The sequence below is a fragment of the Heptranchias perlo genome, chromosome 11 (assembly GCF_035084215.1).
Source record: "Heptranchias perlo isolate sHepPer1 chromosome 11, sHepPer1.hap1, whole genome shotgun sequence".
NCBI lineage: Eukaryota > Metazoa > Chordata > Chondrichthyes > Hexanchiformes > Hexanchidae > Heptranchias > Heptranchias perlo.
The window spans coordinates 47,378,314-47,399,582 of NC_090335.1; the positions used below are offsets into that span (position 1 = coordinate 47,378,314).

The 21,269-nt window shown below is 42.0% G+C and overlaps 1 protein-coding gene across 1 annotated transcript; it reads left to right on the forward strand.

Annotated features, from left to right (window-relative positions):
* Nucleotides 1-566: 566 nt before the first annotated feature.
* On the forward strand, nt 567-20,643 carry LOC137327287 (T-cell surface antigen CD2-like). The gene is made up of 5 exons (XM_067992940.1): nt 567-663; nt 773-1,090; nt 10,300-10,563; nt 13,454-13,585; nt 16,982-20,643. Exons 1-4 carry the CDS (start codon nt 606-608, stop codon nt 13,561-13,563), a joined length of 750 nt encoding a protein of 249 aa, XP_067849041.1. The 5' UTR covers nt 567-605; the 3' UTR covers nt 13,564-13,585; nt 16,982-20,643.
* Nucleotides 20,644-21,269: the final 626 nt, after the last annotated feature.

Sequence of the window (21,269 nt, forward strand, 5' to 3'; positions counted from 1 at the left end):
TAGGTACATGGGAACAACACCACGTGCACGTTCCCCTCCAAGTCACACACCATCGTCGCTGGGTCAAAATCCTGGAACTCCCTTCCTAACAGCACTGCAGGAGAACCTTCACCACACGGACTGCAGCGGTTCAAGAAGATGGCTCACCACCATCTTCTCAAGGGCAATTAGGGATGGGAAATAAATGTCGGCCTTGCCAGCGATGCCCACATCCCATGAACAAATTTTTTTAAAAATCGGCACGTGAATAATGGTGAGCGCTGTTAGCCTCACCATTGCTTTTACAGCAAAATCAGGCTCAATATTTCTTGTATCAGGATGGAACAATTTTTTTTACACTGTATTTATGGAGGAGATCTTTAGATTTAAATGCTTTCCTTCAGAATATTCTTTGAAATAAACTCCAATTTGAGTCATTTTGGGGTTGGAATTCAATTTGACTCTTATTTGTTTATTCTCTCCTGCCAATTTTCCCTCCCTCCCTTCCTTCCTGTCAAAGTGCTGTGGAAATTTTCCAACACAGTGCTCTTGTTTCTATTAGTTTCTTCCTTAAGACGATTGTTAACTAAGTCTGAGTTCCGACCAGGCAGTTAAAATCAGTTAGGATGGTTTCCTATGGCTTATGTTCACAATACTGTTTCCTTCTGCTGATAGTTGTTTCTGGTAAGATAAACTGACCCGAAAAGTGCTTTATAAGTTTAAAAAAAAATTGTATTCAAATATAAATCTTGTGTATTTAAATTGTTAGCATTTATTTTCTGTTAATTTGCAGGACGGGTTCTTACAGAAAGTAGTGATGATGCAGAGAATGTTTACAGTGAACTTGGGAATTCAGCTTTTTTGCATGTTCGTGGTCAAAGCTCCAATACTAAACATGCCACAAAGTGGTTTAAAGGAAACACAACAGTTGCACGGTACAAAGATGGTTCTAAAGCATACGGTGACTATCAACAGAAAGCAGAAGTTTTTCCAAATGGCACTCTGACATTTAACATCACAACAAAAGCTGATGAAGGAGAATACCGAGTTGAAATACATAACAAAGAGGGAAAACTTCAATTTGCTCAACATTTTAAATTGCATTTACTTGGTGAGTTTATTTCTTTCAAACTTTCCCTAATTGTATCCGGCCCAAAGCTTCAGGACCACTCCATTGGGTAAAAGGATTGCTTGTAAGTAGCTTCCATTCTGCACAGTAATAGAGTGGTATCAAAAATTACTGGCTCATTATATTTTATAGTTCAGTACTCCTGTGATGCAGTAGGTATCATAAAATTAAGAAATGTCTCAAGAGTTGGAACCTAAATCAGGATAGCTGATTTTCTAATGGACCTGCACCTGGACCTATGAGTCTGAGTATCTGGTAGGTTTAGTTGATGTTCTGCACTAATCCAGAGTACTATTACTACACTTGTCCTTAGTGACCCTTTAGGGCATGCTTCTCCAATCAGGATAGCTGATTTTCTAATGGACCTGCACCTGGACCTATGAGTCTGAGTATCTGGTAGGTTCAGTTGATGTTCCGCACTAATCCAGAGTACTATTACTACGCTTGTCCTTGGTGACCCTTTCGGGCGTGCTTCTCCATCTGCACAATCGTATTGTTATATACAAATGTTCCCCGAGTGAGAGGAGCAACTGTGGTGCCAGGCTGCGATGGGGTATTGTGAACCGCAAAGGACAGTGGCCGGGTTAAACCTCTGGGTGCAGCCACATTTGACATTGCAGTGACTGACAGCACTTTCCTGCCCTCTGGGCATTTTATTAATCCTTTGATGTGGCTGGGTGGAGTGGTAGGCACTAGAGCGCTTCATCAAGATAAATATAATGAACTAAATTATTGTAAATTTATTATACATTAGTGGGAACGTTGGGGTTAAATTTCATCCTCGGTGGTAGTGCACCAGCAGCCTGGTTTACACTCCGCCTGATTTTCTATTCCATGGAAAAGAGAATGGATGGAGTGTAAAATGGGCGGCCGATGCATGGTCGCCCATTTGGCACTAGGGCCCAAGAGGAATTTCACCCCAGTGTTCTTCTTGTGAAAAGGTAACAAGTGATGTGAGGAATGGAGCAAGTCAATTTTCTATCCCAGATCCATTGAATGTGTGAAAGAACTTCAAAGATTAGGGAAGGAAGTGAGGTGGGGGTGGTGTGTGGAGTAGCTATACTAATTAGAGATAACATAATGGTAGTAGAAAAATGGGACATAACTAACAGAAGAATAGAAGCAGAATCCACATGGATTGAAATAAAAGATGAGAAGGGATCGATCACACTAATAGGGGTATACTACAGACCACCAAATAGTGGAAAAGAGATGGAGGAAGAAATATGTTAGCAAATATGTGAAATGAGTAAAGGACATAGAATAATAATCATGGGAGATTTTAACTACCCCCAAATAAACTGACAAGAAGAGGTAGGTAAAGGGGTACAGGGAATAGAGTTTTTACAATGTGTGCAGGACTCCTTTCTTACCCACAATTTAAAAAGCGCAACAAGAAAGGAAGCATTCCTGGATCTAGTAATGGGAAATGAACCAGAACAGGTAAGAGAAGTAAGTGTAGGGGAACATCTAGGCAATAGCAATCATAACATAATATGGTTTAAGATAAAGATTGAGGAGGACCAAAGACAAAGACCAAAGTAATAAATTGGAAAAAGGCTGATTTTAAGGGAATAAGAATGGAACTAGGGAAAATAAACTGGAAAAATTTACTGACAAATAAATAAAAAAATAGAACAGCAGTGGGAAACATTTAAAATGGTGATCAATAGAGTCCAGGAGAAATATATCCCTCTAAAAAGAAAGAACAACTAGCCAGTAATGACACACCATGGATGAATAAAGAAATAAGGGCAAAATTGAAATTAAAGAAAAAGGCATACACTAAGTGCATAGACAATAAAGGAGAGGATGACAAAAGGGAATACGAAAAAGTTAGGAAAGAAGTCAAAGAAATAATTAGGAAGGCAAAGAGAAACTATGAAATTAAATTATAGGACCATAAAAACAAAGAAAAGATACAGCACAGAAGGGGGCCATTCGGCCCATCGTGTCCGCGTGGGCTCGAAGAACAATCAGGTGCCCATTCTAATCCCACCTTCCAGCACCCGGTCCGTAGCCCTGCAGCTTACAGCACTTTAGGTGCAGGTCCAGGTACTTTTTAAAAGAGTTGAGGCTCCTTGCCTCTACTACCAATTCGGGCAGCGAATTCCATACACCCACCACCCTCTAGATAAAAAAGTTTTTCCTCATGTCCCCTCTAATCCTTCCGCCAATCAGCTTAAATCTATGTCCTCTAATTCTTGAACTCTCCGCTAGGGGAAACAGGTACTTCCTGTCTTCTCTATCTGGGCCCCTCATAATTTTGTACACCTCAATCAAGTCTCCCCTCAGCCTCCTCTGCTCCAAGGAAAACAACCCCAGCCTATCCAATCTCTCCTCGTAGCTGCAGTTTTCAAGCCCTAGCAACATTCTTGTAAATCTTCTCTGCACTCTCTCCAGAGCAATTACATCCTTCCTGTAATGTGGTGACCAGAACTGTGCACAATACTCCAGCTGTGGCCTTACCAGCGTTTTATACAGTTCTACCATTACATCCCTGCTTTTGTATTCTATACCTCGGCTAATAACGGAGAGCATTCCGTATGCCTTCTTCACAACCTTATCTACCTGTACTGCCTGTGCACATGCACTCCAAGATCTCTCACTTCCTCTACTCCTCTCAATATATTCCCGTTTACTGCGTATTCCCTTTTACTGTTTGCCCTCCCTAAGTGCATTACCTCACACTTTTCCAGGTCGAACTCTATTTGCCACTTTTCCACCCACTCCACCAACCCATTGATATCTTCTTGTGGTCTGGAGCTGAGCTGTATACTCCATTACTGCCTTGGTCCAAACATGGACAAAAGAGCTGAATTCCAGAGGTGAAGTGAGAGTGACTGCCCTTGACATCAAGGCAGCATTTCACCGAGTGTGGCACCAAGGAGCCCTAGTAAAATTGAAATCAATGGGAATCAGGGGGAAAACTCTTCAGTGGCTGGAGTCATACCTAGCACAAAGGAAGATGGTAGTGGTTGTTGGAGGCCAATCATCTCAGCCCCAGGACATTGCTGCAGGAGTTCCTCAGGGCAGTGTCCTAGGTCCAACCATCTTCAGCTGCTTCATCAATGACTTTCCCTCCATCATAAGGTCAGAAATGGGGATGTTCGCTGATGATTGCACAGTGTTCAGTTGCATTCGCAACCCCTCAGATAATGAAGCAGTCCAAGCCCGCATGCAGCAAGACCTGGACAACATCCAGGCTTGGGCTCATAAGTGGCAAGTAACATTCGCGCCAGACAAGTGCCAGGCAATGACCATCTCCAACAAGAGAGAGTCTAACCACCTCCCCTTGACATTCAACGGCATTACCATCGCGGAATCCCCCGCCATCAACATCCTGGGGGTCACCATTGACCAGAAACTTAACTGGACCAGCCATATAAATACTGTGGCTACAAGAGCAGGTCAGAGACTGGGTATTCTGTGGCGAGTGACTCACCTCCTGACTCCCCAAAGCCTTTCCACCATCTACAAGGCACAAGTCAGGAGTGTAATGGAATACTCTCCACTTGCCTGGATGAGTGGAGCTCCAACAACACTCAAGAAGCTCGACACCATCCAGGACAAAGCAGCCCGCTTGATTGGCTCCCCATCCACCACCCTAAACATTCACTCCCTTCACCACCGGTGCACAGTGGCTGCAGTGTGTACCATCCACAGGATGCACTGCAGCAACTCGCCAAGGCTTCTTCAACAGCACCTCCCAAACCCGCGACCTCTACCACCTAGAAGGACAAGAGCAGCAGGCACATGGGAACAACACCACCTGCACGTTCCCCTCCAAGTCACACACCATCCCGACTTGGAAATATATCGCCGTACCTTCATTGTCGCTGGGTCAAAATCCTGGAACTCCCTTCCTAACAGCACTGTGGGAGAACCTTCACCACACGGACTGCAGCGGTTCAAGAAGGCGGCTCACCACCACCTTCTCAAGGGCAATTAGGGATGGGCAATAAATGCCAGCCTCGCCAGCGACGCCCACATCCCATGAATGAATTTAAAAAAAATACAGCTATCCTCTTCGCTATTAACTATACGGCCAATTTTTGTGTCGTCTGCAAATTTGCCAATCATGCCCCCTATATTCAAATCCAAATGATTAATATATACCACAGACAGCAAGGGACCCAACAGTGAGCCCTGTGGCACACCACTGGAAACGGATTTCCATTCGCAAAGACATCCATCGACCTTTACCCTTTGTTTCCTTTTACTGAGCCAATTTTGGATCCAATTCGCCACATTTCTCTGTATCCCATGGGTTTTTACCTTTCTGACCAGTCTGCCATGTGAGACCTTGTCTTACTAAAATCCATGTAGACAACATCCTCTGCACTACCCTCATCAATCCTCCTTGTCACTTCCTCAAAGAATTCGATCAGATTTGTAAGGCATGACCTTCCCTGAACAAATCCATGCTGACTATCCCTGATTAAACCATGCCTTTCCAACTGACATTTCATCCTATCTCTCAATATTGATTCTAATAGTTTGCCAACCACCGAGGTAAGACTGACCGGCCTATAATTGTTCAGCCTTTCCGTCGTACCCTTTTTAAACAATGGTACTACGTTTGCAGTCTTCCAGTCCTCCGGTACCTCCCCTGTATCTAGTGAGGATTGGAAAATGATCCTCAGAGCATCCACTGTTTCCTCCCTGGCTTCCTTCAATAGCCTAGGAAACAATCCATCCGGCCCTGATAACTTATCAACTTTCAAGGATTCCAGTCCCTCTAGTACCTCCTCTCTTGTTATGTTTACCTTATCCAATATTTCACACCTCTCCTCTTTAACTACTACGTCCGGATAATCCCTTTCCTTTGTGAATATGAAGACAAAATATTCATTTAAAACCCTATCCACAACCTCTGCTTCTACACACAAGTTACCCTTATCATCCCTGATAGGTCCCAACTTTTCCTTAGCTATCCTTTTGTTCTTATGTACTGATAAAACATCTTTGGCTTTTCTTTAATCTTACTAGCTAATATTTTTTCATGCCCTCTCTTTGCTTTCCTTATTTCCTTTTTTACGTCATCCCTGTACTTTCTATACTCCTCTCGGCTTTCTGCAGTATTTAGTTTTCTGTGAGCTTTCTTTTTCTGCTTTATCTTGCACCTTATACTTCTAGACATCCAGGGGGCTCTAAATTTGGCAGTGCCACCCTTTTTCTTTGAGGGGACGTGTCTGTATTGTACCTGTAGAATTTCACTTTTTAGTACCTCCCACTGGCTTGTCACTGATTTCTCCTCAAGTAGTTGCGTCCAGTCCAGTTCTGCCAAATCACCTCTTAGTTCTGTAAAATTTGCCTTCCCCCAATTTAAAATGTTTACTCTTGACTTAACTCTGTCCTTTTCCATAATAATGCTAAAACTAACTGAATTGTGGTCACTATCCCCAATATGGTCACCCACTGTCACTTCACCCATTTGCCCATCTTCATTTCCCAGGACTAAATCTAGAATTGCATCCCCTCTTGTTGGGCTTGTCACGTACTGGCTAAAAAAGTTCTCCTAGACACCGATCAAGAATTTTGCACCCTCTGTGCCCCTCACATTGTTTGAATACCGGTTGAAGTCCCCTACTATTATTGCCCTCTTATTTTTGCACTCAGAAATTTGCCTACATATTTCTTCTTCTATCTCCCTTTCGCTATTCGGGAGTCTATAGTACACTCCTAGTAATGTGATTGCCCCTTTTTTATTTCTTAGCTCAACCCATATGGCCTCGATTGATGATCCATTTAGCATATCATCACTTCTCACAACTGTAATTGATTCTTTAACCAATAATGCTACCCCCCCTTTCTTTTTTTATCACCCACTCTATCCTGTCTGACAACTCTATATCCAGGGATATTGAGCTGCCAATTATCCCCCTCTTTAAGCCAGGTTTCCGTTATAGCAATGATAGCATGCTGCCATGTGTCTATCTGTGCCCTTAGCTCATCTGCTTTGTTTGTAATACTCCTTGCATTGAAGTATATACCCTTTAATCCAGTCAAATTCCTATGCTGAACACTAACCTTTGGTTCTTTTGCCTTTCTGAGTCGCTAACTACGTCACTAACAGTTTTTTTACTTCCCGTTTCCTGGTCTGAATTTGAACTATCTGTACCTGGCCATTTGCTTCCCATCCCCCTGCCATCCCCTCCCCAGCAGAACTAGCAAATGCCCCCGCGAGGATATTGGTCCCGGTTCTGCTTGGGTGAAACCCGTCCAGCTTGTACAGGTCCCGCCTTTCCCAGAATTGGTCCCAATGCCTCAGGAATTTAAACCACTCCCTCCTACACCATCTCTCAAGCCACGCATTCATCTGGTCTATTCTCCTATTTCTGCTCTTGCTAGCACGTGGCACTGGGAGTAATCCTGAGATTACTACCTTCGAGGTCCTGCTTTTTAATTTATTTCCTAACTCCCTATGTTCTGCTTGCAGGACCTCATCCCTTTTTTTACCGATGTCGTTGGTACCGATATGGACCATGACCTCTGGCTGTTCACCCTCCCCCTTCAGAATGTCCTGCAGCCGCTCCTTGACATCCTTGACCCTAGCACCAGGGAGGCAACATACCATCCTGGAGTCACGTCTGCGGCTGCAGAAACACCTATCTGTTCCCCTTACGATGGAATCCCCTATCACTATTGCTCTCCCATTCTTTTTCCTCCCCTCCTGTGCAGTTGAGTCACTCGTGGTGCCGCTGTCTTGGCTCTTGCTGCTTTCCCCTGATAAGCCATCTCCCCCAACAATATCCAAAGTGGAATATCTATTTGAGAGGGAGATGGTCCCGGGGTCTCCTGCTCTACCTACCTAGTCCTTTTACTCTGCCTGGCGGTCACCCATTTCCTTTCTGCCTGCATAATCTTTACCTGCGGTGTGACCACCTCACTGAACGTGCTATCCAAGATAATCTCAGCATCGCGGATGCTCCACAGTGAATCCACCTGCAGCTCCAGCTCCGAAATGCGGTTAGCCAGTAGCTGCAGCTGGACACACTTCCTGCACACTTGGTCGCCAGGGACACTGGTAGTGTCCATGACTTCCCACATAGCGCAGGAGAAGCATATCACAGGTGCGAGCTCTGCTCCCATGATTTGCCTTAGATTAAGCTCGTTAGTTACTCCCTTTTAGGAGTTTACTCCTTTAAATTACTCTTAATTTAGAGAATTATCAAGGAATATAAAAAGAAATAGTAAAGTATTCTACAGATACTTAAATAACAAAAGAGAAATCAGAATAGGGATAGGGCACCTCAGGGATACACATGGTAAACTCACAGGTAATGACAGCGAAATGGCAGAAATATTAAATAATTACTTTGTCTCAGTATTGACCAGGGAGTCTAACATAGTGGGCATGACATTAGAAGAGATCAAAAAAGATGATATAAAGTAATTTAAGATAGAAAGGGGGGAGATAATTGATAAACGAATCAAACTTAGAGGATAAAGCCCCAGGTCCAGATGGATTGCATCCACGCACACTAAAAGAAATTAAGGAAGAGATAGCAGAGGCACTATTATATTTATATAAATATTCATTAGAAAAAGGAATAGTGCCAGAGGACTGGGGAACAGCTAATGTGATTCCTATATTTAAAAAGGGAGATAGAACAAGTACAGGAAACTATAGACCAATTAACTTAACATAAATGCTGGCCTCGCCAGCGACGCCCACATCCCATGAACAATAAAAAAAAGCCTGGGCTAGATTCAAATCTAAGTCCTGAGGTGAAAAAACATTGTACCACTTGGTTTTCCACACAAGATTTTTACTACTGCATATTGCTAGTGAATAGTATGTGAAATTTATTTTTCAGCACACAGCACAGGATCGTAGTTTTACTTTTTAAATATTTGGAGTAGGAAAATAGTTTTTAAAATTAACGGGGCCATATTTCGGAGCTAGGAAGAGGAGGGCATTTGTTTTTATAGCTGGCAGTGTGAAAGAATATGGAACAGACACAGTGAGGTACATCTTTAGTAATTTTTAATGCGCACGTCAGGGTATTGATGGGGCTGTTAATTTTACTTTTTTAAGAAAGAAGGGGGACCCAATGCAGTGTAGGTTCAAATTGAAGTTCTAAATTTTTGACGCTGTAGACAGTAGAGGTTAGGTGCAGGCTCGAAGTTTAATTTTTTTGGGAGTTAGCCAAGGAGCAAAGTTCACAGTTTTATGTTTAGCAACAGGGAGCAATGAGCAGTGCTGCAGGCCACAGATTGACATTTTTTTTGGTGGGGGGGCTGTCAGAGCAGGGGTCATGGAGCAGGGCCATAAGCCAGAAGTTTAAATATTTTTATCACAGTAACCACTTGCATTTAGAAGTATTTTTAACATAGAAAAACATCCCAAGATGCTTCACAAAGGTATAATCAGACAAAAAGGAAATATTAGGAGGGTTGACCAAAAACTTGATCAAAGCAGTGGGTTTTAAGGAGAGAGAAGCGGAGAGGCAGACAGGCTTAGGGAGGGAAGTCCAAAGTTGAGTCCGGAATCAAAAGAATGGAGAGTTTTTGGCAGAGGAGGAGAAATTGTAAGACTGCAAAAGATTACAATGATAGGGAGGGGAAAGGCCATGAAGGGATTTAAAATATCAACTCCAAGCTCAAGGTTTTGGAAAAGACTGCCTTCAAGTAAAAACTTCAATGAAGGCATTAAAAAACACAAAAGTCAATTACATTGATAAATTTAATTATGTTATTGTGAAATATATATATATATATATTTAAATGTTGTTTAAACACTTATAATGGACATTAGAAATTTCAGTTACTGAGAAAAATGACAAATCAAAAATTTTCAGATGAAACATTTTCAGAAAACATTTTTGAATGATATTGGGAAAGGCCACCCAGTGACCAGATTGTGCAATTACACGATGATGGGTTTACACAGGAAAGCCTATTATAAATGTAGACCAAGGAGTTTTTAACAGTAAAAGACACAAATGTGACAAAAACGTGACAACAGGAAATTAGGTTTTGTAGACAAGAAGTACATGTAGATGTAAAATTTTAATAACATACAGATATAGATAGATTACTATCACAACAGGAAATTTCCCATTCTGATGTCACAAGCTCAATAATAGAATATAAACTATTATATACATCTAAAAGCAAGACTTATTTTAGAATGGCACAAGAACCAGTTTGCTTAATATTTATACATTTTGTTTCTCTTTCAGAGAAAGTCTCAACACCAGTAATGAACATTACTTGTGTCTCTGAACAAGATGTGTTCATATCATGTGAGGTTCGTGGAACGACTCCAGTTACCTTCTACTTGAATGAGCAACAACTGACTGAGGTCAATGCTGTGTTTTCATATGACGGTAGAAAAGCTACACTGAAGAACTCAATCTCATTTTCTGCCACTAAAACATTCATCTGTAAAGTTGAAAACCTAATCAGTAAAAGCCAGACTGCTCCAAGACACCTCAACTGTGCAGGCAAGTGTAAAGCAATGTTTCATGACTACATTTATTAAAGAGTATACCTGTGGCAAATTTAAAATATCAAAACTTTTAAGTCAATTTTGAAATTAAATTTGATGGGATAACAGTAACTTAAGATCACCATTAAAAATTAGAATAAATGGCCTCCTAGAACATAAAGACTATCAATAATTTCCAAACAGCACACAAGAAAAGAAACTAAGACTATTGCCTGCTTGCAAGAAATACATCTGTAGAACAGGACTATTAGAAGTTATGTAGGGACTATATCATTGAGTTATTCTTCTTCCTCTTAGTTCACAAACAACCTTGGCCTTTATCTTGTAAGAACAAGCACCTCGATTTTGCTGGGAATGTCTAGTCACCAACACAAAAATAGCCAAAAGTGCACTGAGTGGACTGCGTGCAGTTTTATGGAGTCAGCTCATTTGAATAACTTGCATAAGCTCCCAGCACAGTTGTGGTCTTGAGCCGACAGCCTAATTGGGAGTGTGTAAAATCTGGCTAGCAGTTCACATTTAAAAGATTGTGCCCATGTAGTGGCTGCATATAGGAGCAAATACTGTTTCAGCCTTTATAAAGTTTCAAAATAATTTCAAATATTTGTCAGCTTGGGAATGAGAAGGGGGGGAGAGGCGAGAGAAGAACGGTCAGGGAATAAGTGAAGTGAAAAGAAACTCAATTTAGAGGCGTGAAATGGAGTGTATGGGTAAGTGACATGCCAGTGCATCACACGACCTCTCCCTCCCCGTTTGATGGCTGACAAAGTGGAGGCATTATTGCATGAGGTGAATGCTAGGAGGGTTGTTTTTTTGGCACATGGGGCTCCCGTCCAGATGATAGCAATGTACTTTGTTTGTCAGGAGCTGGTTGCCAGTACATCAATGCCACCTTCAATTTTCTGCACTTTTGGGAATCCTGCCAGTTGGGAAAAAATCTATTCCTTGTTGAGCTGATACCTCCTTTCCGCAGGAAAAATACTGAATGTGTTGACCTTTGAAAACAAAGCTCCTGTCACTTGCTTGATGCATCTGTTGACAGCTGACTGATTGATTTGTTATATGTCACTGATAATGGATTGGATGGTTGGTTGCCATAAAACCTTAATGCAGTAGTGGAACGTGCTGTCTGCAGGTCAGCTTCCAGGAGATTCCATAGCTGTGTGACACCTTCTCTTGTGAAGTGGAGGTGCCAAAGACAGGTCTTCTCTAACATTCCCAGGAAAAACTGACTTGGCCAATAAATACAGATCTTGAGACCCACAAGGCTGTCTACAGTTAGCTATCCTATTCAATGTCTTCATCAATTATGTTTTCAGTGTGGCCTTAGTGGAGGTGAGAATGCAGGCCAGAGTGTTATGGATAAGTTGTAGATTATGGAGCTTGGAGAGGAGAGTTTTAGAAAAATCAAACTGCAATCTGCTCCATGCACTCCTCATGAGAACAAAATCCAGATTGTTCCTTTTTGGTTACACTGTAGGCCTCCAGGGGTGTGATGGCCCAAAGGATGTGACACACTAAGAGTTAACTATATATTTGACTGAGATTTTAATTGATCACCATTCCAAGCCTATCCGAGACTGAACGCCACAAATTTAGCTCAACAATTTAGAAATCAAAGAAAGAAACCTGATACATGTCCATTGCATTTTCATCCCAAATATGACCAGCCACATTTTATTTCATTCCTCATAAAACCCTTATTTGTCCTCCACTTTTCAACAGATTACAGGAGGCGCATAAGAAAGATTTTGTATAACTTTAGTGAGTGGTATATAAAACACCAGCAGATCTACCCAAGCGCTTTAATGTCTTCCACAGCACTCTCAAGGTACATTCTATAGCTGATCTGATGGCCTTTCACACCTGATTGTAGCTTTTCTCTGATTCATTCTTTGTGTCTTGCATCAATATTATCAACCAGACTTTGACCATGCAAGAGTTCTCCTTGTACACAATTAACCTTCTCAAAAAAATGTTGGTGCCCCTAACCTGCTTAAAGTAAAGGAATCATGCATTGATCTGGGGAATTCTGTGATATTCAATATGACATTCTGTGTATCACAGACTGCCTGTGGGACAAGACAGTGGAACACCCTGTAGTTGACGTAGACCAGAGATTTTCAGAAGGTACACATATCTCAATTTATGCATAGTCAAGTATGTCCTGCACGGAGTTTGGGGTTTACTGTCTTCACAGTTGTTTATTGGTGAAATGAGTGAAGTGTGGAGAAAGCAGCACCAATGTCTGAATCACTTTCCAAATGCGATGGGATGTTGTGCTGTGGGCAATGCCCGTATAATCTCCACTGTGATCCTAGAAAGACCCTGTGGCAAAAAAAAATAAAGTCAGCTTCAACTTTTATTGCATTGGTTAGTTGTGAGATTGACTGGAACAATCAATTCACATATCTCTGTGATGACCTCTGTTACATTGTTGGTTCTTTTCTTCCCTTTTGGCTTCCATACTTTAGATTGCTCTCATAGGTGAGCCTTACCTTTATATGGCCTCACGGGTCTCTTCACTAATCCTGATATCTAGGTAAGTTTTCATAATGTACCCAACCTAATGAACAGAAAACCTTTCCTTTAACTTTTGGATGTTCCAAGCCAATACGTGTCTTTAAGAAGTGGCAGAATCTCACAACACGGCCTCCTTTTTAGGCTTCAACTGCCAAGCAGATTTATTGAACAATAGATGAACAACTGTATAAAGAACAATGTGTTTTTCAAATATAATGGCCTAGAATTTCCTTAAAATGAGTTGCACAGGCAGGCAGGGGTGTCATCAATGTTTAATGTTTAAATGTTGCTTTTGCACTGTGTGGGTTTGAAGTCATTTTTCACATTCTCCTGAAGTCTCTTTATTTCCTCTTTTGCTATAGGTTCAGCTGAAGGTCACCATTATGTCCAGGTTATCGTTATTGTGCTGGGAGTGATTGCATTAATTATTATTGTGGGGCTGGTTTATTGCTTTTGTCAGAAAAATCATTAACAACAACTGCAAGATAAAGGAGGTGAGTTTATAACTGATTTTTAAAACAATCTTGGGAATAAGTCATCTGCTATTGAGGGGGCAAAGGGCAGAAAGGGAGTAAAAGTAAAATAAAAAATGGACAAAATTCAAAATATCAGAATCTTGTTATTGACCTTGAGTTCAAATCCAGCCTAACCTGATGCTTATATGGTTCAAACGTGAAATGAATTTAAGCTGTTTCAATTCAGTTTCTGCTAGGTGTGAGTCAGCACAAGTTCACATTAAATTGCCAATCTCAGCTACAGCAACCAGAAAGATGGCAGTGGATTGTGTATTATGTACAGTAAGTAGAACAGAGCTCAATCTGTTGCTGACTAGACTGTGTATCATAGAAAGTGGATAGAATGCAGTTTTTTGTCCTGTTCTTAACTGGATCATGCAATATATTGGGTTGCCCTTGCTGGAAAAATAATGGCGTGTTAATGACGCACACATTATTAATGTGCAAATCGAGCAGGTAATTCAGGAGATTTAGAGATATGCCATGAGTTGCAAATCTCCAGAACTTGCTGGTCGATTTGTGCCGCTTCACCGTTTGCATCACAAAAATGACATCTCACCCTTAGCCTTTACGTTATTTTTAAGAACTTGCTGGCTTTGTACATTAATTGTCCATTAAACGCACCACAGAAAGTTAAGTCTGGTAATTAAGAGCGTAAGTACCTTTTTAACAACACGATAATTGCTAATGCATTGCCAATCAACCTCTTTGGCCCAGAAATTGAACAATTTAAACTGTGGAGTCTAATTCCTTCATTGTTTAAAGATTTAAAGATTTTAAAAATGTCAAATTTTAAATTTAAATGTTTTTTTCTTACTTTTCCTTTCTCTCTCCTCTATCTCTCTCTTCATCCTATCTTTACATCTCTATGTTTCTCTTTCTGTACCTGATTTAACTCTAATTCACCCACTAATTCATTTTCCTTCTCAGTCATTCCTCTGACTCAATCCTTAAGTCTTATCGATTAAGGAGATACACTGTTGGTCCCACCATTCACTAAGGTCCCAGATGCCCCATTACTCTTGCCAGGCCGTTATCAGTTTGCACTTCCAGCAAGTTACGGCACAAAAACATTTTGAGCTGAACGGTGCAGAAAAAAGTCTAACTAACAGGGCACGCCATGAGATGTCCTGCACCAGCAAGATCGGGCCCATAGTTGTGTAGAAGTTGATCTGTTGCGAGCTAAATCCTAGAATGCTGATCTGTATATAAACACAAGTTATGCTGCGCGCTGATGTTATTTCAAATGGAACTGACATGGTAATTGACAAGAAACTTCTTTTATAGTGACATCATCAGAATCACTTAGCAACACACATATCAATGTAGTTTTGATGCATCAATATAATTCTTACACATAGGATCAAGGACACATCTATCACTCCTTTTAAAGGCATTATATGTGAATGTGTGATGTCAGAGGCATCACACCTCAAAAGCAACACTTCAAGGTATCATACCTTTAAATTGTCACACATCTGTAGGGTCGAAATAAGTGATTATCTGAAATGAGGACTTAACTGTTAAATTCCTAATCAAATATCCAATTGACTAAACATGGCCAAATCAAAAGCAGTTTGACTTATTCCTAATTAACAATGAAGATTGAGTAAATCAGCATAAAACTGATGCAAATTTGTCTCTTTCCCTACTCCTCTGGTATTCTCCTCTTTCAATCACCTCACCTTGTTCCATCCTTCTCACCTTTCATTTAAAATCCTTGTTCTCTATCAGCCCCAAGCCCTACCTCGAATTTCTCACTGAAGTATCCTCACTCCTTTCCTCCATCAGCCTCTACACTGAGGAAACCCTCATTCTCGGTGATTTCAATCTCCATCTCAACTCACCTTGTCCTCTTTCCTTTTGTTTTCTACCCATATTCACGGCCACCCCCTGGACCTTGCCATCTCCATACTCCAATTGTCTCGATCACAGACATGGCCATCTCCGACCACTTCCTTTTTCCCTCACCACCCAAATCCCCTGCACCTTCCAACCCCACTTCCTTCTGTGCCCACTCCTGGAGAAAAAGTCTCTCCAAATCACTTACAACTGTCTGGCCTTTGGCCCTCCATTTGCTATGATATTTCTGCAGCAAATAACCTGCTCAACCATTATCTCACCTTTGATACATTGGCTCCCAGTTATCATCCTTGTGTTTAAATCCCTTCATGACGTCGCCTCTCCCTATCTCTGTAACCTTCACCAGTTCTACAACCCCCCCCCCCCCCCCCCCCACCACTGAACTCTCTGTTCCTCTCACTCTGGCCTCTTAGGGCTCTGGAATTCCTTCTCTAAACCCCTCTGCCACTCCATTTCCCTCTCCTCCTTTAAGACCAACCTTAAAATACGTCTTTCACCAAACTTATAGTCACCCCTCCTAATATCTTCTTCTTTGGCTTGGCGTCCATTTTATTCTGATTACACCTCTGCCTTGGATCATTTTTCTATGTTCCAGGTGCTATTGAAATGCAAATTGTTGTTGTTGCTTGGAGTATGTGTATTGCCCGTTTTTCTTCCTATGTGTAGTACTTTACATTTGTTTGTATTAAATTTCATCTGCCGTTGTTCTCCTCACTTGAACACACAATCTAGGATGACACTTCAATGCAGTCGTGAGGGAGTGCTGCATTGTCTGAGGCGCTGTTTTTCAGATGAGAGTATAAACAAATGCCTCTCCTGCCTGTTCAGTTGGATACAAAAGATCCCATGGTACTATTTAAAGAAGAACAGGGGTTCTGCCAATGTCCTGGACAACATTTCCCCCTTGACCAACACCACCAAAGCAGTTCAACTGGTCACTCACCTGATTTGCTATTTATACACAAGTTGGCTGCTGCATTTTTCTATGACTACACTTCAAAATGTAATTCATTGGCTGTGAAGTGCTTTGGGATCTCCTGATGACATGTTAAGATGCAACATAAATGCAATTTTTTTAAAGTCCTGAGGAAGTATTTAATTATTATAAATCTATTGTTTGTTCTTGCTATCATTCATCTATTTGCTTACTGTTCAATATATCTGTCTTGTAATTTATAATCTAAACCCCAGTGTGATTGTTTGTTCATTAGCCTTTCTCAAGTTGAGGAAATTACATTGTGACACATGGTATACCCGTTAGACAAAATACAGTGACAAGGATTCTCTTTACCTCTAGGCTCACTCCTTTTACCTAGTTATTGGACAGGTAAAGCACACTCTGGGTCATAGGGATCTAGAGCTCAATTATGGGAGTAGTTGCTGAAACCATGTAAAATATCTAGTATAAAAACCCTAGCACATAACATATATGATGCAAATTTAGTTTTGGAAGATGGCATGCATTGATTTATTTCTTTTAATAATATATTTTATTCCACTTTTTTTTTACAGCTGAGGATCAGTGAAGACTACCTGTAGAAATGCATATTAAAATGATATGAGATCAGTGCAACAGGAGAACAGTGAACAAAAGACTTATTTGAACAAGAACCCAGCCTGCAAGCTTTTGAAATATCTGGCTGCCTGCCACCTATTCCTTGCAGAATTTAACGCAGCCAATAATCCATACTTCAGTCTTCACAACTAAACAGTACCGTTCTCTACTTAACTTGAGTCCTGGAACTTTTGTCTGTTTTTGCAAATTAGCTTTTTCCTTTTTTGTTAATTAAGCTCCTGTTTCCAGAGATATTCTTCTCAGTAGTTTGAGAGACAAGTGAACATCTCTGAATACCACAATACATCATGAAATCATTATTGCAGAATTTGCTTTACAAATGTCTAGTCATTGAGCACTTTCTCTGAGGATGTCTCTCCTAATCTTTGCCTTGTCCATGTAGCCTGATTTCCTTCTGTGTCCATTTGTGTGTATGTTTGGCTGCTGCTCCAGCCCCAAGCCCATTACTTCCATCTCCCTTTTTTTCTCCCTTCTCTTGACTCCTCTTAGACCCATCTCTCCTGTCTCTTTCCCTTCCTGTCAACCAGTAATGCCACCTCTCATTTCCCCCCTCTTGGGTAATTTGCACCCCCCCCACACCAGCCCTACCCCAACCCATCACTACTCCTCTGTCTCTCTTGCTGTCGTCCCAGGCTTGGATTCCCCTTGGAGAAATCCATGGCTACCATCTGTGCCACTCTCAACATTTCCCAAAAATCTCATCGTGACACCCATCGCTGCATCCTTTCAAATAGCAACCCCAAATACTCCTTCTTCCTCTCTCGATGATCTTCCCACCCATTGCCCCTGCTGAAGGCTAACCTTCTCAACCTCCTTCCTGTCCCAAACACCCAACTCAGCACTTCCCCCTTGGACTCTTTTGATGGATCGACAATTGCTTTCCTTCTCCACCTTTCCCTCCAGAATGTTTGTTCACTTGCAAACAAGGCCTTGCCATCCACAACCATATTGTGGATGACTCCATTGACGTTATGGCTTTTACAGAAACTTGGTTCATGAGTGGAGACATCTTGCCCCTTACTGAAGCCTTCATGCATGGCTCTACTTTCCACATCTTATCAGCAAATCACACCTTAGTCCCTCCCCCTTCTCCTCTGGTACCTTCTCTTTTGAGCACCTCATGTTGTTCCACTTTCTCACCTCTCCTTTACAATAATTTTTCTGTGCCATCCTCCAAGCCCCACCCCGAATTTCTCACTGAGATATGTTCCCTTCTTTCCTCTCTCAGCCTCTGCACTGTGCGACCCCTCTTCCTTGATCATTTCAATGTCCATCTCCACTCACCTCTACCCCATTCCACCCTCATCTTCAAGAACAAGTGCGAAGAATTCATAGACTTCTTTGTCACTATGATTGAGACCATCTGTTCAGTTGCCTCTGCTGCAGTTCCTCCTTTCCCTTACCACAATGCCAAACCTCTCTCTAGGTTCCCCTCTACTCTAGCCCTGATCCTTCATATTCTCATAGTTCCTGTCCAATCTGCCCTAATGCCATCTCTGAGCTCACCTGGTCCTTGAGACCCACCTCCAGCTTTCTTGATCCCATTCTCATACTAATCTGATGACAACTCATGCTAGCTGACATTGTAATTTGTTCCCTCTCCTCATAGGCACCTCCTTTTCAAAACTGCCATTATCACCACACTTGACCTCTCTGTCTTTGCAAACCACCGTCCGATCGCCTACCTTCTTTTCTTCTCCAAAGTCATTAAAAGTGTTGTCTCCTCCCAATCTGTGCCTATCTTTCCAGCAACTCCATGTTTTAATCTGTCCAATCAGTTTTCTGCCTCTGCCACAGAATTGCAACAGCCCTAATAAAAGTTACAAATTACATTCTCTGTGACTGAGACAATGATGCATTTTTCCTCATTGTCCTCCACAGACTCTCTGCAGCCTTTGACATGGTCGATATCTTCCAATGCCTCTTCTCCGTTGTCCAACTTAATGGGACTGCTCTTGCTTGATTCCAGTCTTACCTGTCCATTCATAGCTAGAGCATCTCCAGTAATGGCTTCTCTTCCCACCTACTCCCCTAATGATCTATCCTTAGCACCCTCCTCTTCCCCTCCACATGTTACCCCTTGGCGATATCGTTGGAAGACATGGCAGCAGGTGCCACATGTATGCTGACAACACCCAGCTCCAACTCTCTCGACCATTCCACTGCCTCTGTGTTTTCAGACCACTTGTCTGACATCCGGTCCTGGATGAGCTGCAATTTCCTGCAGTTAAACATTGGGAAGACTGGTGTCTTTAGTCTTCGGTCCCCGTCACAAACTCCATTCCCTCACTACCAATTCCGGCCACTGTCTCAGGCTGCTCGCAACCTCAGTGTCCTACTTGACCCCGTGCTGAGGTTCTGACCCCATGAGTTTGATTTTAACTCCCGGGCAGGAACATGACAAAGCTCCTCCTGGCCCACAAGGAACCAAACAAAATGTAAAAACTTACCTTGCCCTGTGTGCTGTTCCTGACAGGTTTGGTCATCATTATACTCCCTGCTCAGGCCTTAGGTTAAAATCAGATTGGGCCCTGGTGACATTATTGGAGCCCGATCTGCATATTTAAAGAGGATCCCATCAGCTTGGGGCAGGTGTTCTTGCTGCCTGCAATTTAAAATGACAGTTGTCCAGATCAGGCTGGGAAAGGAGTGGGTAAGTCCCCTGCTCCATTTGGAAATGTATCATCACATTCATCATGGAACTCTGCCTTCCTCCAATTCTGGCCTCTTGTGCATCCCCGATTTCCTTCGCCCCACCATTGGCAGCTGTTCCTTCAGCTGTCTAGGCCCTAAGCTCTGGAATTCACTCCTTAAACCTCTCTGCCTCTCTACCTCTCTCCCCTCCTTTAAGACGCTACTTAAAACCTACCTCTTTGATCAAGCTAATACCTCCTTATGTGGCTAGGTGTCAAATTTTGTCTGATAACACTCCTGCGAAGCGCCTTGGGAGGTTTGACCACATTAAAGGCACGATGTAAATACAAGTTGTTGATGTGATGTCATCTGTAATGACAATAACTTTTCTGGGTATTCCTCTGTCCCCAAATAAGAAAGGGCTGCTAAGCAATTTTTCATGAAGACAATGCTCATTAGTTACTTGTCTTATTATGGTAATACAACGCTGGACTGAGTCAAAAAAACAAGGAAGTCATACTTCTGTCTTCTGAACATGTCACAAACTGAAACCTCCACTCAGTCCAAATTAGGGTGAAAAATGTTTGGATTTTATCAAATTTTTCTCCTTTGATTAATCTTCACTATATTTGATCAGTTTAGCACTGAACCCTATTCTGGTTTTAGCAGACCTTTGCTGTGTAAATAAACCTATTAATTATAATTTTTTTATTATGCGTTCGTGGGATGTGGGCGTCGCTGGCGAGGCCAGCATTTATTGCCCATCCCTAATTGCACAGAAACCTATCCAGTGGACTGGTGAAAGTCTGTTGATTTTACTTCTCTGTCACCTCCTTTCATTTATTTTATTGTTTATTAGATTCTTCATTCTTTTTCACTCTTCTTTTTCCAACAATAGATGCACATTGGTTATTAAATATTATGCAGTTTCTGCCTCAAACAAATAAACATGAGATATGCACCAGTTACTTTGTTCTGTCCTCTACTTATGTTAGAGTAAAGCACCAAGCTACTGGCTTCCCTCTTGTGCCTCGTGCCTCGTGCACGTAGACAGTCCTGAAATGTGAGTCTAGATAATGAATGTTGGCAGGCTATTCAACTGTGGGGACATCACAGCAGGGCTTGATCCAATCCTCACGCAATGTCCACGCATACTCACTTTACAACACAAAAGTCAGTGTTTGTCCCACAGAAAGGAGAACCGTAAGAGATTTCAAGAAGACATAGAGAGGTGGCAGATGCAGAGAAGTGTGAGGTGGTACATTACCAGAAGAAAAACAAGGAATGGGTGTACATAACCAATGGAAAGATTCTGAAGGTTGTGGATGAACAACGAGACCTGGGGGTTCAGATACATAGGGGTTGATTTTCACCTATTGGTGGCCGACCGGTAGAGTGCGCTGGCCGTTATCCCATTCTGGCGGCAAAGAAGCAGCCGCGATTTTGAAGCCCCGGCCTCATTTGCATTTGGCAGGTGAGCTGTAGACGCCAAACATTTTTCCTGATGCAGCATTGCCGCTCTTCGACCTGAGGAATGACGGCCTGCTGACATGCTGACAGTAGGCGCTCGGAGTGATGGTGGGGGTGTTG